This window comes from Dermacentor andersoni, chromosome 5 (assembly GCF_023375885.2).
Source record: "Dermacentor andersoni chromosome 5, qqDerAnde1_hic_scaffold, whole genome shotgun sequence".
Taxonomy (NCBI): Eukaryota; Metazoa; Arthropoda; class Arachnida; order Ixodida; family Ixodidae; genus Dermacentor; species Dermacentor andersoni.
The window spans coordinates 11,035,023-11,051,066 of record NC_092818.1 but is presented as its reverse complement, the minus strand read 5'-3'; the positions used below and the strand labels follow the sequence as shown (position 1 = coordinate 11,051,066).

Below are 16,044 nucleotides of genomic sequence, written 5' to 3'. Positions count from 1 at the left end.
TGAGGCGTGCAGACAGGACACAAGAGTAGAGAAGTGGACAACACGAACGCCGACTATCAACTGAAGGGAGCACCGAGATGAAATAAGAAAGAAGACACAGAACTCATCTGCGCATGCTTGGGAATGGTAGCACCACGTGTCAGTCGGGTACACATGCCGGTCTACGTGAGAGATAACTGTTAAGGCACTTAATCTCTTCCTTATGTAAAGTAATCAAAAGCTGACTCACGCACACGATCCAAGCACCTTCATTTACCATGTGGCGAAATGTAACAAAATACGCGGTAGAAATAGAAAAAACAGCACTTTAGGAAAGTGCTGTCATCAAAAATTGTGAAAAAAATAGGGCTTCGTAAGAGCCCGTCTCACCGCAGATCGCCCGACTATCCGTTGACGCAGTGCCACCATCTTGTTATCATCGTAAAGAGGAGAGATCAGAGCTACAGATTGCTAGAGCCACATATTTCTCCACCAAAAAATAAACCGGCAAGTGCAAGCAAAAAAAAAAGCAAAGGCGGCATTGTGATTGGGCGCAGATTGGGCGCTCCTTTTGGCTGTTGTAGATTTGAATTGCTGACGAACCTCTTTCGCGTGCATTTGTGCAGCAGCGAACTGCGCGTTCCGATCAATGTGATTGACGATCGTGGCAGCCTAAGCACGTTTTCTGTGATGAGCCCCAAAGGAATCAAGTTCCAAACGACCCACGTGTACGGATGACCACGAAAGGCGTGGAAAAGAGGGGCGAGACCACTCATAGAAGCGTATGCTGCCGAGCTTGTTGACGAGGCACGACCGGCACACGTGGGTGACCGGGAAAGCGCGCCGGATGGAAACGCAACATTGGCGAAGCAGAAGTATTAGCGTCAAATGAATTCAACTGCAGTTTTCAGCTGCAACTCTCACTAATAAAGAGGTTGTGCAATGAGAGGCAAGAGCGGACATATTGAATGCGCTGTCATCTACCTCTGCACGACGGATGGATGCACAATGATCAAAAAGGCAACTAAGGTGCACGAAACAGCTGCAAAAAAGCGGAAAACTACCTCAGAGTGTAAAAAAAAAAATTTGTCCTCACTGGCAAAGGGCTACATCCCAGGCGGGTTTTAGGTGCTCAAAGTAAAGATATAAATGTTTACAACAAATGAAACTTTGAGCTCCGTTTTCACAGCTTTCATTTTTTGTGCAATTGCTTTCAGTCATCCCAGTGCCATTTCACAACGAATGAAGACAAAATCATTCTGTCTTTTGCACTTAGATCCTGAAGCATTTATGAGTGCAATAAAGCTGTCAATTTAACTGCACCTCATAAAAAAATTTATAATGGGTTTTCTGCAAAAGTCATTAGACAATATGCATAGGAAAATAAAAAAATATATTTTTATGCTCATTTCGACATTTAAAAAATAAACCAATAGCTTTATTGCACAGAATGGGCCTTTTTCTGGATGTGAAAATCTTGGCAAACTTATGTGTAATTGATTAATTTGGGGATGCCCATTAGAGGCTGCCAGTTGTAACTCGAAAACTATAATAGCTAGCACAAAACTAAATTCAGTTATAATATCAGCATAACAAATCACACATGCATGCCAAATTTCACCAATTTATTCCCAAACAAGAAAGTTTTCATCGCCACATTCCTCCTTAAAGAAATTTGCACACATTGTGTAGTTTGATGTGTTCATTCCAAAAACATACTTATTTTTGTCCTAGGACAGACAGTTCCAGATATACAACAGAAACTGGGTTGTTTGGTTTGGAGAAACATTTGCATCTGTGGAAAGAAACAAAACACAGTGACTAGGATATAGAAATAATCTGGAATTTCTAAGATGTGCGCTAAGGTATAAACCAATGTGCTAGGTCAATTTGAACTAGAGTTAGACCTATCAAAGCTGCCTGAAAGAAATGCCATGTTTGTCATATAAAGCATATGACCTAGTAAAATATCTTGTCAAAAAAAAAAAATACTGCACTAAGATTGGGCTTAGTGCACACTCTGTGCATTGAACTTTTAGGTAAAAGATGAATTACAGTCGACTATCGTTACAGTGGACCCTGATAATCCGACAAAAAAACGTCTGTTTTATCCGAAGTCTGTAATATTTGAAATGCCCCACTTCCGAAACTTGTGTTGCAGTGTCTAACAACTGCATTGCAATCTAACAACTTTATTGCAAAGAGTGAGTGATGTACCTCCAAAGTAAAAAAGACAACAACAAAACATAAGATGTCGCAGTCTCACCCGAAAGGTGAAGCATCGATTGTGATAGCAAATTAAACAAGATAAGTGCGGTAGCAGCGGCGAGTGAATTGACCTTTGTGCTGTCTCTTGTCTCCACGTAAAATAAACATCAAAAGCACAGCACATACGAAGCTACCTGCACTGGGCGCACTTTGTCCACATCACAGATCACTTTGAAAAGACAGCAACCGCGTGAGTGCGCACTTTGTCCACACTGCAGATTGCTTTCAAGATACGGCGCCCGCACCATAAGCAGCAGCCGCCGGAGGAGAGGAAATGCGCCACTGGAGGACTAGAGGAGGTGGCGCATTTCCACCTAGCCTTCCTCCCTCATGCACAGGATATTGAGCCACGATCGTTGGCTGACCCTCGCAAGCCAGTTGTCAGTCCGTGTCGACACGGCAAACGTCCGTTTTATATGCCCGATTTTGAAATAAGTTGCGACTAATTTCGTCCACTGAAGCAGATAGTCCGTCGTAGCGTGGTCCGTTAAAAGCGAACTTCATTGCATTAATAAAATAGGCAGAACAAACTAAGGCTGAAATATGATCCGTTATATCTAAAAGTCTGGTGTACGTCGGTCCGTTGTAACGAGCGTAGACTGTATTACGATAGCTTAACTAGAGCAGAAGCTTTTTCTTTCCAAAATTGCAAGTGAGTTTAGAATTTGCAAGTCATTCAGGTGCCGATGGCAGGCGTTGCTACGGTATTGGTCTCATTCCACACGCTCCACATGCAGACTCTGCGGAGGCCCGACTAGATGGAATAACTTGCCCGTAGGGAGGGGCGAGAGAGGAGTCTGGCTGCAGCGCGCACACTACCTGTGTTGGCAGTGCTAATACAGTGTCGCTACATAGCTTTTGCTATTCGCACTAACGTCGAATTTATCAGAGTTGGATTCTGCCAGAATTTCTTTTTCTCTCTAAATGTCTTTGGATCATTAATACCCTGTAGAAGACCATTGGACTTGTCTAGGACAGCTCCACTTCCCTTTGCAATGCTTGGCACCATATTATATAAGTCCAGTCAAAAAGGCATCTCGAAGATGGTCATTAACAAGAGCTGGATGACTGCTTGGAAGGCCTTGGCATCTAAATGAAGTTGACGTTTATTTGCCCATTAAATGGACAGTGACATAGTATATTGGTACAGTGGTTACGCAGGGAGCATCAAGTGTTGTGCCTATGGCGCACTGCGCACAGAGCAGCTGCCACTGATCAACTGCTTGTGCTTTGTGTGCAGCCTGTAATTAATGTGCCCACCTCCACATTGCTGCTGATGTTCAAGGATAGCTAATATTCCATTGCATGATGTCTTTGAACTGGCACTGCAGCTTTGTACATCTATAATGAAAAGTATGCGGACCAGCAGTTCTGTGAAAAACATTTCCTCGATGGTGGGGCCTGTAATCTGTGGGAGTTCCACTCTGCGTGCGGCTAGGGCTGAAGGCGAGCTCCGGATCTAGCCCCACGCTATCGCTTCGTGGTACTCCCAACCCGTAGCGCGGGAATTGCGGCTACGCCGGGTTCGAACAAATAAGCCGACCAGCGGTGTCAACGGTAATAACGTTTATTGCTATTAGCAATAGCGAACACTCGCAGAGGGACGTCCTCTCAGTAATAGTAGTGAATAGGCTTGCCTCGTCTGGGTGGGTCGGACAAACGAGATCACTCACGGGATGCGTCAGGTGCTTTCGTCCAGGCGGTCCAGGTGTCGGCGTCCCAAGAGAGAGGGCCTCCCCCGGTGGCGCGCTTTTATGCCTTTTTACCTTCTTGCGAGGGGAAGTCTTCCTCGCCCGTCGGATACGTTTCCCTTTCCCGTGAGCCGCGTGGGGGGAGAGGGGTACGCGCGTCACAAGAGCGACGGAGAAAGGGAGGACGCGTAGTGCCCCTCTCCCTTGTCTACACCGGCTCGACCCGTCCGAACGGGAGGACGCGGGTACGCGGGAGGAAATGGAGGCGGGTGCTCCCCACAAATCTGAAACTGAAGACTGCAGTTCAAACCTGGTATTGCAAACATCGCTGTGCATTTGTCAGCTTCAAGTTGTCAGTCTTAAGTTGCCACGAAGTTCTTTTCTTTTTTTTCTTTCTTTTTCGCAGAGCACCTGGTCTGCATAGTTTTGTTCATAGGTGTACATAGAATATGTTGTGAATACTTGGAATAGAAGAAAATTTGACACGGTAAGCTTTCAGGAAACACATCGTAATACTGTAGTTGCATGAATATAACACAAATTTCTTTTGTGCATTAAATTATAAACATGAGAAAGTGTGTTACATTAAGTTCGAAACCATCCTGAATATAAGGCAGGAAAGTCCTCCTCTCTCCCACTCGAATATCATGCTTCAAAATGCAAGCTCGACAACTAGGCCATGCTGGAAAGGCGACAGCTCGGTGTCCTTGTGGGGAGCAATACAGACAGAAATGCGAGAGGGAGCATGTGCCTGTCGTTAAGAGAGTGCAGCAATGTTACCTATAGTGGAGGCAACTGTGCAAAACATGTGTATGAACCTGTCTCTACTGTCACAGTGCTTGCACATGTGGTTTGAGTCCAGCTCATCGGGCTATTCCATGATGTTAATCTGCCCAGCAGGTGCACAGGTCCTAAGCAGGCCTGTGTGTGCATGCCTTCCCATAGAGGACGTGCATCGCACTGTCCTAAAGTGTTTTATTGTAATGCTGCAACTGGTGATATCACGCACCTTTAGTTCACATATAATAATAATTCTAAGCTTTCTGAGTCGGGAAAGATTAAAGTAAGTTTTGTGGTAATTTTCTATAAGAACTACACTAATGTAAAACTTCGCTAATCGACCCTCGTTATTTCGGAAAATCCTGTAATTCGGGCTCTTCCTCTGGTCTTTGTTAGCATATGCATTATTTAATGAATTAATGAGAGTTTTACTCCTCTAAATCAGACATATTTGGCTGCACACCAATTAATTTGAACAACTCTCGAAGATCAGTGAGTACGAAGCACTGAAAATGTGCAATGCAAAACAGCAAGAGCGGCGCTAGCATACAACCGAAACCAAGCAGCAGCATCATAGCTAGCAGTGGAAATCGTACGAGAACAATAGGAACGCCAGAACGCTTCTTGTCTATTCGTGCATTTATAGCATTTAGTGCATTTGTGCATTTATAACATTTAGTCTTGCGTTTACCGCCACACACAACACCACGTTGGCAATTTACCTTCATCTCTGCATGGTCACCATTCACGATCGTGTCGATAGCTGCCGCAGTTTTATGCACAGCGGTTGTGGCAAACAGTAGTTACTCAGTGCAGTGGTCGTGCGTGATGTTGCAAACATGGGGGACAATCTGTTGGCGAGCAGCTCACTTACGAAAAAAAATAATCGGGATGTGTGTGCAATAGTGAAAAGCATGTCTCGGATGAAGGCTCACACTGCAGCTGCGCCGTGAAGGAAGTCGCAAGGCCTTTGACCCTGCAAGTGCTAATCAGTCGTGATATGACAAGCATTGCCGGTTCCAGACTGCTTTTGCATAAAATAGAGACAAGATTTGCCGATTCATTCAGTAAATAAAAGAGTGTTGACGTAGTAAACATTTGTTAATTGTTTCTTTGATAACCTCGATAATTCAACATTCAGTTAATTTGGACATTAATTTCAGACCCGTGGTATTCAAATTAGGTTCTGCTGTATCACGCTTTGGTTGTTTCTGTACTAGTGCATGTTCATTTGTGTGAGAATCTTTCAGCGCAGCTGCTTCTGTTAGCAAGTCCAGTAAATGGGCCACGTTTCAGATTGTCCACCAGTGTTGTTTTGCTTTGGGCTCGTTCTTCAACAGCTATGGTGGTGGTGTGGTGGAGCCGGAGCTGTCTTACGTGGACTACCAGACGCGCATGGTTCGGTCGGCCAAGGAGGTGGCTCGAGTGGCACAGGACATGGTCACCCATGCCAGCCACGACCCATCCCGCCTCACACCACTGGCTGCCGACCTGTCACACCACTACGCCGCCCTAGCCGGGGATGCACGAGGTGCCATGGCCACCAGCACCAGCGTGGAGGTGCGGGAAGGGCAACCTTTCGTGGGCTCTTGCGATGCGATTTTTTGGGAACATTGCCCATTTTTGTGGTATGTCTGTCTCTAAATGCCAGCCTCGGCCGCTGAGTAGTCCAATGGGTAGAGCATCAGGCTGCTGTTCTGAGGTAATTGGGTTCAAAACCACCTGTCGGGCCGACTTAGTTCGCCAAATATATAACGCTGGGTATTTGCCACTCCTCAGTCGTAAAAAAACTAAAGAACTATCCTTTAAAATTTATCCAATGCTGGGCACAATCAAACCTGCATGATATATATTCCTACAATCTTGTCAGATATACAGCCAATTTTCAATCTTTCAGACTCCCTAGGGGCCGCGAAAACGTCTAAAAAATTGTTCAGTCCAAAATAATTATTGCGTGTCTTTTACAGCCCCCAAAGGCTCAAATCGCCACATGCGCCACCAAAATAGCTATGAAGGCCTGCCAATACACTTATCGGATGTGTCGGTACTTGTACTGCTACAGGAGGCGGTGGGGGCACTGCGTGTATAATTAAGGGATGCAATACTGTGACCTGGTGACAGTGGCCCCTTTCCACTCTCGGTATGCTTCACTGCAATGCATTGTATGTGCTTAAAGGGCCCTTCACCAGGCCTCATAGCAAATTTTGGTTATACGCTGGAAGTTGTTACGTGCCCTCTAGAGAGCATTCTGTCGAAAAAATTTTTCATATCAGCTTTACTAGCCAAGATAGAAATATTTCAGTGCCGCGAACCCATGATTTCAGCAGGCGAGCTCCACTGCCAAGCAAGACGCTCTCTCCACTCACCGCGTCTAGCCTTCGCAAGCGAATTCCTTTCCTGCATTCTCCCATACGGGACCGCGAGGATCACTTGACACATATGTCGCAATTTTTTCGCTCCTAGTTATTATTATTATTTTTTTTTTTTTTTGGCGCTACACACTTCTGCTGATGGCGTCGTGCACGAGCTGTTGTCTCGTTTGTGCAGCGCACGATTTTGTGCACTGTGCACAAGGAAACATGACTAGTGGTATAATTCAGTGCTACACGAATACTGAGGCAGAACAAGTGGATTGCAGAGTATGATCACGCGCTGGAACACGGTAGAAAATGGCATAGTTTCGGTACCTGCGCACGGGACCACACGACCATGGGAACAAGCAGACGAAGCGGAAGTACATCTCGGTTGCTTCGGTATGAAGTAAAACAAAAAATCATGCAGATATTCCATTTGTGTGTTTTATTATTTCTCTAAACTTCAATTCGTCAATTCAAGCAACAGATCGCACAGATAACAGATGTTGTCTTGAATAATTCTCAAAGTCACGTGTCATCACGAGCGACGTCACACTGCGGACGTGACTACGTAGGTGCAAGGGCACGACTAAGTCACCTTGGAGCACAGCGGCCACGAGGAGAAGGAAAAACGGCTTTCGGTTTAACATTTTCAGATCTTTCCACGGCGCGTAGCAATGTAATGCTTTGCAGACACGATTGTTATCGCGCAATGTATGCTCTGCACTTGTCAGCTCAAAATGACCAGACCTGGTGAGGGGCCTTTTAAGCGCATTGCGGCGAAGCTGACTTTTGGAAACCGGCATATGTGATGTTTGATTCATGCTGGGCTTTCCGCACTTCAAAGCCATTAGCAAGCGTGACAGAAGTGGAGTTGGTGCCGTTGCTGACAGTAGCAAATTATTTATTATTTTGATGAAAGACATGGCACCAAACAGCAGGAAGCTTGACGGTGAACATCGAAGCAGCTGGGACTTGCGTTGCCGCCGTGGTGGCTACGACTGCCAGCAGATGGGTGTTCCAGACCTGCGGTCATGGCAAAAAGTCCAGATATCCTTATACAGTGACTATCTGGGGTAAATGACGGGGCCTCGAAGGCATCCGAATTATCGGGCATGTCTGAAAAATTGGTTGTTGACCGTATATTTTGGTTTAGTTATATGACACACCCAGCTAACAGAATAATTTTGCACCTTTGGAAGTTGAATAACGTTTATTTCCACCGCAATAATTAAATTGCCGATATGTGAATTTTAGTTGCTGTTGCTGTGAATAACGTGTTATTCATTGTCCTGAGAATATTGTAAGTATTTGCTGAAACTCTCTCTATGGGTCCTCAAGAGGAAAGCTGAGGAGCTTTACAGAAAAGCAGCATATTTTTTTTTTTTTTTGTCTTACGCTAAGTTAACAAAACTGCGATGCAAACTGTTGCTCTAGTTGAAGGATACACTGGAGTACACAAAATAGCTGAAAATAAAGCTATTCAACAAAAGAAAAACAGTATTTTATGGAAAACTTTTCAATAATAGGTGGGCAACACCCGGCAGAACATTGGAAGTGAGCTTCACCCCAAGCCTGACTTTGTGTGGAACTTGCACAGACAGTGCTTGTCGGATGTTAAACAGAGGTGCACACTGCATTCGCTCTGCATTACCTCTGTGTGATTGCACTTGCAGCTGGAGATCTTGGATCGGTCTTATGTGACCGTGCTTTCAAAAGCAAGGGAGTCGTGCACCAAATTACTTCTTTCTCGTCCTCTGTTCTTGCTCTGATCCAACAATGGACGCTTGCTGCCTGTAATTTAGTGTTGGCTGAAGGTATTTAGCCATAAACTTCATACTCATAACGGAAACTACCTTCCTTGCATATTCTTTCCATCATGCTTCAACATCACCATTAGTGAGGCTGCACTTTAATTGGCCATCTCCCTGTTGCTATTTGTATAATCTAAGTATTGCAGTCACATACAGGCTTTGATTAAGGAAATGATATGTGCACAACTATACAAAGTGGGGAGAGATTGATTGAAAGGGAAAACCACCCAAAGGAGACCCAAAGCTCAGAAGAGGAAACCCACACGAGTTTGTCAGAAAGCTTTGAATTTTAAGAAATATTCAACCCAATTCAGGATGGTGTTACCGAGTTTGGTACCACTAGAGTACTTGCATTGCAAAATTTTCTTCGTAAAAGAAGCAGATTTTTGTTTTGTTTCTTTTCTTTTTTATTTTGTAGTTTCATGCAACATTTCGTGCAGCATTTCAATAGCTATATAGCTATATAAGAGAGGGAAATCAAGGACAGGCTAGTCAGACTAATGGGCTACCCTTCACAGAGAAAAGGAGATGAGTGATTGAAAGAAGAAAAAGGCAAAATGAGAGAAAGTTCACGGGTGCTGTTGCAGACCCTTTGCAGAAGCAAACATCCGGGGTACATGGTCTCGCTCCTAACGATCCCTGAATTTAGGGGTGTAGATTTCAAATGGCAGATTTGAAATTCAATATATTGGATATATCAAATATTGAATTGAATAAAAAATAAGTACTGACTATCGAATCCAATATCGAATATGTTGAATATAGAAAATGAACACCAATGAGATTCTCAGTTTAATGTGTACCTTTGTCTTGTGGCGGTATTTTACTGCATAGAAAGTTTTGCTTCCCAGTTTTCCTCCAAAATACAGAAGGGCTTTCCCATCTTTACAGCATGTGGATCATCGCAAGGCCAATCTGCACAACATACGAAACCGTGGACTGTGCATCGCGTGACTCGATCACCGCTCTGCGCATAGTCATTGTTGGTGCTGTGCAGGCCAACCACGGTCGATGTTGATGCTAAATCGATGTTAGGTTCAGTGTTATTTGCCACATGTCAAAGTTTCTTAAATCAGGAAGGTCACGGCAAGTTCGTGCACTGCTTCCCTCCCTCCTCGTCGATCTACTGTCCACGTAAATGTATGCAACCAGGCAGTTGGCACACTAGTCACATGACACTTTCCTGCCCACCATATAAATCCAAACCTTGTCTTGTGACACGTTGCTCAAAGCTACAAAAAGAGGCTGATGTGCATCTATGAATGGTGTCGGAAACGAGAGGTTGCTGTACAGTGTGTCACTGTGATGGCAGCCATCTGTGAGCAACTTTGTTGCCATCCCATCCACTTGCTTACGTTTGCAAGGCAGTTTGCGGCTTTTCTAGTGTCGCACGGGTTCTGCGAATAGATCTACGTTGTTTCGGTGCCGAAACGTGACGCCTGGCGAAACAGTGCCAATAGCCTTGGCAGCTAGGCTGTGACGGAAATTTGCCGCTGACCGAATGGGGTAATGGGCCGCAAGCCGTCGCAGAATGCTTGCCACGAATATGTTCATACAGGTGTCTCATCAGTGATCGCTTCCGATATTACGTGTGCGGGTTAGATTGACAGCTGTTGATACGGTGTTAATTTTGTCGCCGCGTCACATACCTTTGTCGTTGGCCGTGTATCCAAAACAACCTGTGAGCCTTCTGGTGACCGATTGGCATGATCTTCGCTCATACTTTAGCACGCTCCAAAATATGCACTGTTTTGTTGGCGTTCGCTCTGTCCACGTCGAGTTATTGTTTCGATCGGTCCCGTCAACCTAAATGAACCTTGTACCGACAAAGGTGGTCCCGGTCGATAGAGCACCATTCTGTAAATTGCAGAGTTCAGGCGCTTTGTGTGCAATCCCCACATTGTGCCGATGTCTGGGAGTGCGTGCAGTAGAGTAGAAGTGCTCGCAGAGAATAAGTCCGATACTGCGTAAGCCGGGGCAGCCGATCACTGGTGCATTCAGTGCTCCTTTTGCGATGAAAACACCGAAGTGAGACGCCTTTGGGGCATTGAGCACGAGAGGCTCCACAGCGCACACAACGTGCAGTATAGCCCAAGTCTCTACACCGAATATACCAAGTATTTGAAAAATCAAATAGTAGATAATCGATCACAAGTTAAATTTGATGATACTCAAGTATTCGCGTATCCCTACCAAAAAGCTATTCAATTATTTTTTTTTAGAATCAGCGAACCGGAGTAGTCACATGCTATAGAAGCATCTTGGGTTTTGAGCCCTAGTCTGTTGGACCTCTGTTGTGTGTGCAGGTTCCCGGACGCATTCGTGCCGGGGTGCAAGACCTGGGCAAGGCGTGCATCAGCCTGACCAAGTCGGCCGGCGCTTGCCAGAGCAGCCCCGGGGACATCTACACCCAGCGGGAGCTGGCCGAGAACGCCCGCTTCGTCTCGGAAAAGGCACGTCTACTTACAGGGCATCACTGGGTTAACAACTGCACTTTCTTGAAAATGCAGTTCCTACAAGGAAAAAAAAGTGTGCATACATAAAGTCAGAGGGCTGATGTGAAGATAACAGTGAACAAGGGTAGCGAGGGGGGCTTGTTGGTGAATAGTCATGAAGACTTTTGGTGCAGCGCGAAACGTGACACGGACACAAGAAGGCACATATAAAAGGCCAACACACAGCGCTTGTGTTGTCTTTTTATATGTGCCTTCTTGTGTTTGTGTCACATTTTGCGCTGCACCAAAGTCTTCCTGTTAACAGTGAGCAATCTTGAAAACTAATCTAATGTTGCATTACAAGGTAGATATTCAAATAATTTTCTTTTCTTACCAAATTTAATGAAACTGCACAGTCTTGTTCAGTCTGCGTAGTCTGTACTTTTAAGGCTTTTGTTGCGAGGCAACTAATATTCACCAGTGGCGGGACAGTTTTGGACAATAGATTATAGTGTTGCTGCCCCTGAGCAAACTATTGCTGTGGGAGTAGGGAAATTTCATCTTGAATCAAATTTGAGTCGAATTGTGCCAGACAGTGTCGTAAAAGGTGTTTGATTAGCCCTTGGAGACTGGGGATGCAACACACAGTGTTGCAGTTACACCGAGAGCACCTTTGTTGCACAGCCAGCTGCTGGTCGACAGACCTCGACGGCGGCCATGCTGCAGCACGCAGTAAGAGTGTTTGCGGTGTGCCGCAGGTGTCGCACATCATGGCAGCCCTGCAGGCCGGCTCGCGAGGCACCCAGGCCTGCATAAACGCAGCCAGCACTGTGAGCGGCATCATTGGCGACCTGGATACGACCATCATGTTTGCCACCGCGGGCACCCTGCACTCAGAGAAGGAGGGCGACCAGTTTGTTGACCACCGGGAGAACATCCTCAAGACGGCCAAGGCCCTGGTGGAGGACACCAAAACCCTGGTGGCCGGTGCAGCGTCTAGCCAGGAACAGCTGGCCGTGGCTGCGCAGAATGCCGTCTCCACCATCGTGCAGCTGGCTGAGGCGGTCAAGCTGGGTGCAGCCTCGCTGGGCGCTCACAACCCGGAGGCCCAAGTGCTGCTCGTCAATGCCGTCAAGGACGTCGCTGCGGCCCTGGGTGACCTGGTGCAGGCCACCAAGGCAGCCTCGGGCAAGGGCATCGACCACCCGGCCATGGCACACCTCAAGGACTCGGCCAAGGTGCGTGTCCTCGGTGCAGGCCCCGTTGTGTTAGAAAGCTGGCGAATGCGCTCGATGCAGCACTGACACAAAGTAAGATGCATAGCAGGACATTAGCTGACTCACAACTAAGCTTCTTGGCCTGCTAGTCACACAATGCAAGTATGCATCAGGTAAGCTAGAGCACTCGACATGTACACGTGCCTGCAGTATACCCGAGTTTTTATCACTCGCAGCTCAGGTATGCTTGTGTGATGCAAATGTTTCTTATCCTCCTAATGTGTAAAGCTTCAATGATATTCAGGCTTTCCGCTGCCAGCGACGGGACGGTATGTCTGTGTTACTGAGAACAGGACTGCAGCCAGACATGCGCATTGCTCTGTGTGTGGTACAGTTGACTTCCATTAATTTGACCCAGACGGGACCGACAAAATTTATTGAATTATCCGGCGGGGGGAATTAAACAAGGTGCATAAAAATGCCAAACACATCGCCAATTCATTTGGCAGTATCTTCAGAAGTCTAACGTGCCCCCAAATGAAATGCGTGCCCACTTTCTATGTGTCCAAAAAAGAAAATTAACGTAGAAATTACATTAAGGCTCCTAAACAAAGTAGAAATCTAATGTGCACCCAATGTTTTCTCAAGAAAATATGTGTTGCAAAATGGCGGCCGTTTTCCTAAAGTCAGCTTCGCTGCAGTACATTTGTGTTATGTGTTAACAAACCTTGCGAAGGCTGTTTTGGTTTCATATCCGATTGTACCACACAGCCAATTCTCGTGGCAAAAAAATTCTAGTGTTAGAATCGGGTAAATACCGTAATCAGACATCGTAAGCTACGGTTATTACTTGAAAAATCTTCCTAGGGCAGGCCAAAAATAGGAGTTTTTGATGGGAGATGACGTATTGTAAGGAAGATGACGAACATGCGCGCAGTCAGCAGCATCGGCAGCATCAAGCGCACAGCAGAGGCTCGAGCTCGGGGTCTGTGCTCGGTGCATCGTAGAACCGGCGGTCGCTATGAACCCCAATAAACCTCCTTTATAAGTGGTGGAGGTGCGGGGTATCGATCCCGGTACCTCTCGTACCCAGTACCACCGGCACAGAAAAAGCCTCCCTGATAACGCAAATCAAGGATTTCATCCGCGAAGAAGTCGCACAACAGCTATCTCTGGCGTCCGTCACTCAGGAGTCTGCCAGCACTTTGCCATCTCATATCCGTAATGTCATCCATGACGAGGTCGCGAAAGCGCTGCCGGCTGTTCACCATCACGATGTTGTGACTACACCAGTCACTTATGCTACGGTTGCTGCAATGGCCCCTCGCAGTGTTCCCGTGCGTCGCTTCCAGCAGCCTGTGCACCGCCCTCCCCCTCCCGTCCCCTGGACCACCACTGCCGTCGCTAACCCGTGGCGTACGCCGGACAATCGCCCTATATGCTTCGCATGTAGGCATCCCGGTCATGTTGCAAGGTTCTGCCGCCACCGATCGCAGGCGTTCGATGACGATCCCCGAGTGCCCGCCTGATGCAAATGCGTCTTACGAACCCTTCGACCCATCGCCAGCTCGCTCCCAGACTGATCGCCGTCCTCGCTTCGAACGCCTCCGGTCACCTTCCCCACGTCGTCGATCACTTTCCCCTATGCGTCGACGACCCGTCTCTAACGAAGAGGGAAACTAGACGACGCAGTTCCTGAGGCAAGAACTGCGCAAGTGTCGACATGCCGAAGTCCTCCTCCTTTACCTGCCAATGTCATTGATGTGTTTATCGAAGATGTCGCTACAGTCGCCTTAGTCGATACCGGTGCCGCTATTTCAGTTATGGATGCCAGGTTTTGCCGTTCGCTTCGTAAAGTGACGACGTCTCTGTCTGGATTGTCGCTCCGAACGGCGAGTGCTCAACCCATTCGCCGTACCGCTGCTTGTACTGCCCGTGTGATCATACAGGACGTTTTGTACACGATTGAATTCATAGTTCTTTCATTGTGCTCCCACGCCGTTATTCTAGGATGGGATTTTCTCTCACGCCACAATGCCATCATCAATTGCGCTCGGGCTGAGATTGAACTTTTCCACCTTGGTGACCTGGCTTCGGTCGATGCTTATCCTGCCGCTAAAATTGTCGTGAAAGAAGACACCTGTATCCCCCCTTGCTCTTCAGCATTCGTACCAGTCTTCTGCAGTATCATATCCGATGGGACAGTCTCCTTCATGCCCTCTCATCACTTTGTTACCCGAAAAGCGCTTCCTTTGCCCTTTGCAGCTCTTGACCTTGCCGCCGGTGTGAGCACGATGCCCATTTATAATCATCTTTCATCGCCGCTATCACTGCTCCGCCGCGAATGCCTTGGTTACGTCGAGTTGGCGTGACATTCGTGCCGTCTATCGCTTCAGCGCAAAGTGAGCGCCAAGAACACACAACACGCACAACGCTATGAGCCGCCGACGCAACTAGACTCTGCCCCCAACCCAAATCACTCCAAGATACGGCCGCGCAATCGCGTGTAGCCTCCACTGTTCAGTTGCTGCCGGAAAAAACGTACCCCCACCCCACCCCACCCTACCTGGCGCTTCGCAACGCTGGATAGCTCACGTGCGAGAGAAGACAGCGCGCTTCCTCTTCACATTCAACCCTTTCGCACGGGCGAGATTGAGCCGCGATTGACGGCTTCTCTCGCATGCTTTCACTCGCACATACGGCGTAGGGCGTGCAGCAATGGTGTTATCGCCCTTGGACTTCATACAGAACCTCATGGTAATGCCGACCCCCACGCTGACGGCAGAAGTGCGCTTGGAGTGTCCATATAATTGCTATTACAATAAATAAATATATAAATACATGCAGCGCCACGTCTGCGTTCTTATCTTGGAACGTCTTGAGAAAGGGAGAGAACCGACCTGCAATAGACGGCCGCAGATGGAAAGAGCAAAGCTGCGTGGTGACGATCATCGCCAATGTGCTCCCGCATGCTATCACCCTCCCCATCTACGATGGAGCGGAGTTCGAATTATCGGTGGCAGTGTGGATTTCTGTGTGAATTAGTGGGATGCATTACATACATATTGCTTTAAATACATTGTTGGACGGACCTCGGCAGCTACTTCGAACTGTGAGGATACCAGGCCGATGCCAGTTGGCATAGAGTCACAGGCACGGGACGGTAGGCAACGGTATGTGGCGGGCAGGGAGAACATGAAAGGCATGGTGCGCGGTCAGCATGCGGGGAGCGCGCAACAACGAACTGAGTGGTACGGCGGGACAAAACGCAGACTGTGTGTGTGTGTGTGTGTGCGCTGAGGATTTTCCTAAATAAAGAATGCACTTGACAAGTGGGGGCTTGTCCGGCCGGACCTAACATGAAAGACCAAGAATTGTCTAGTGCCACCCAGCCAGTTGCGCAGCCTCTCCCGCCTTCTTCAATCGTCCAAGGACTGTTGGCTTCAACGTACTTGACAGAATTATCTGAAATTTCGAATCAACGAGTTCTGAATTAACAAGCTTTT

General features: G+C 47.2%; 1 protein-coding gene across 4 annotated transcripts in view; it reads left to right on the top strand.

The window, feature by feature from the left end:
- rhea (Talin_middle and talin-RS domain-containing protein rhea) overlaps positions 1–16,044 on the top strand; it is a 391,086-nt gene that overhangs the window by 308,157 nt on the left and 66,885 nt on the right. For all 4 annotated transcript variants that reach the window (XM_050177552.2, XM_050177553.2, XM_055070111.2 and 1 more), the window contains exons 43-45: positions 6,059–6,278; positions 11,193–11,339; positions 12,080–12,559. In XM_050177552.2, coding sequence (XP_050033509.1) covers positions 6,059–6,278; positions 11,193–11,339; positions 12,080–12,559 — 847 coding nt within the window. The remainder of the gene's footprint in view (positions 1–6,058; positions 6,279–11,192; positions 11,340–12,079; positions 12,560–16,044) is intronic.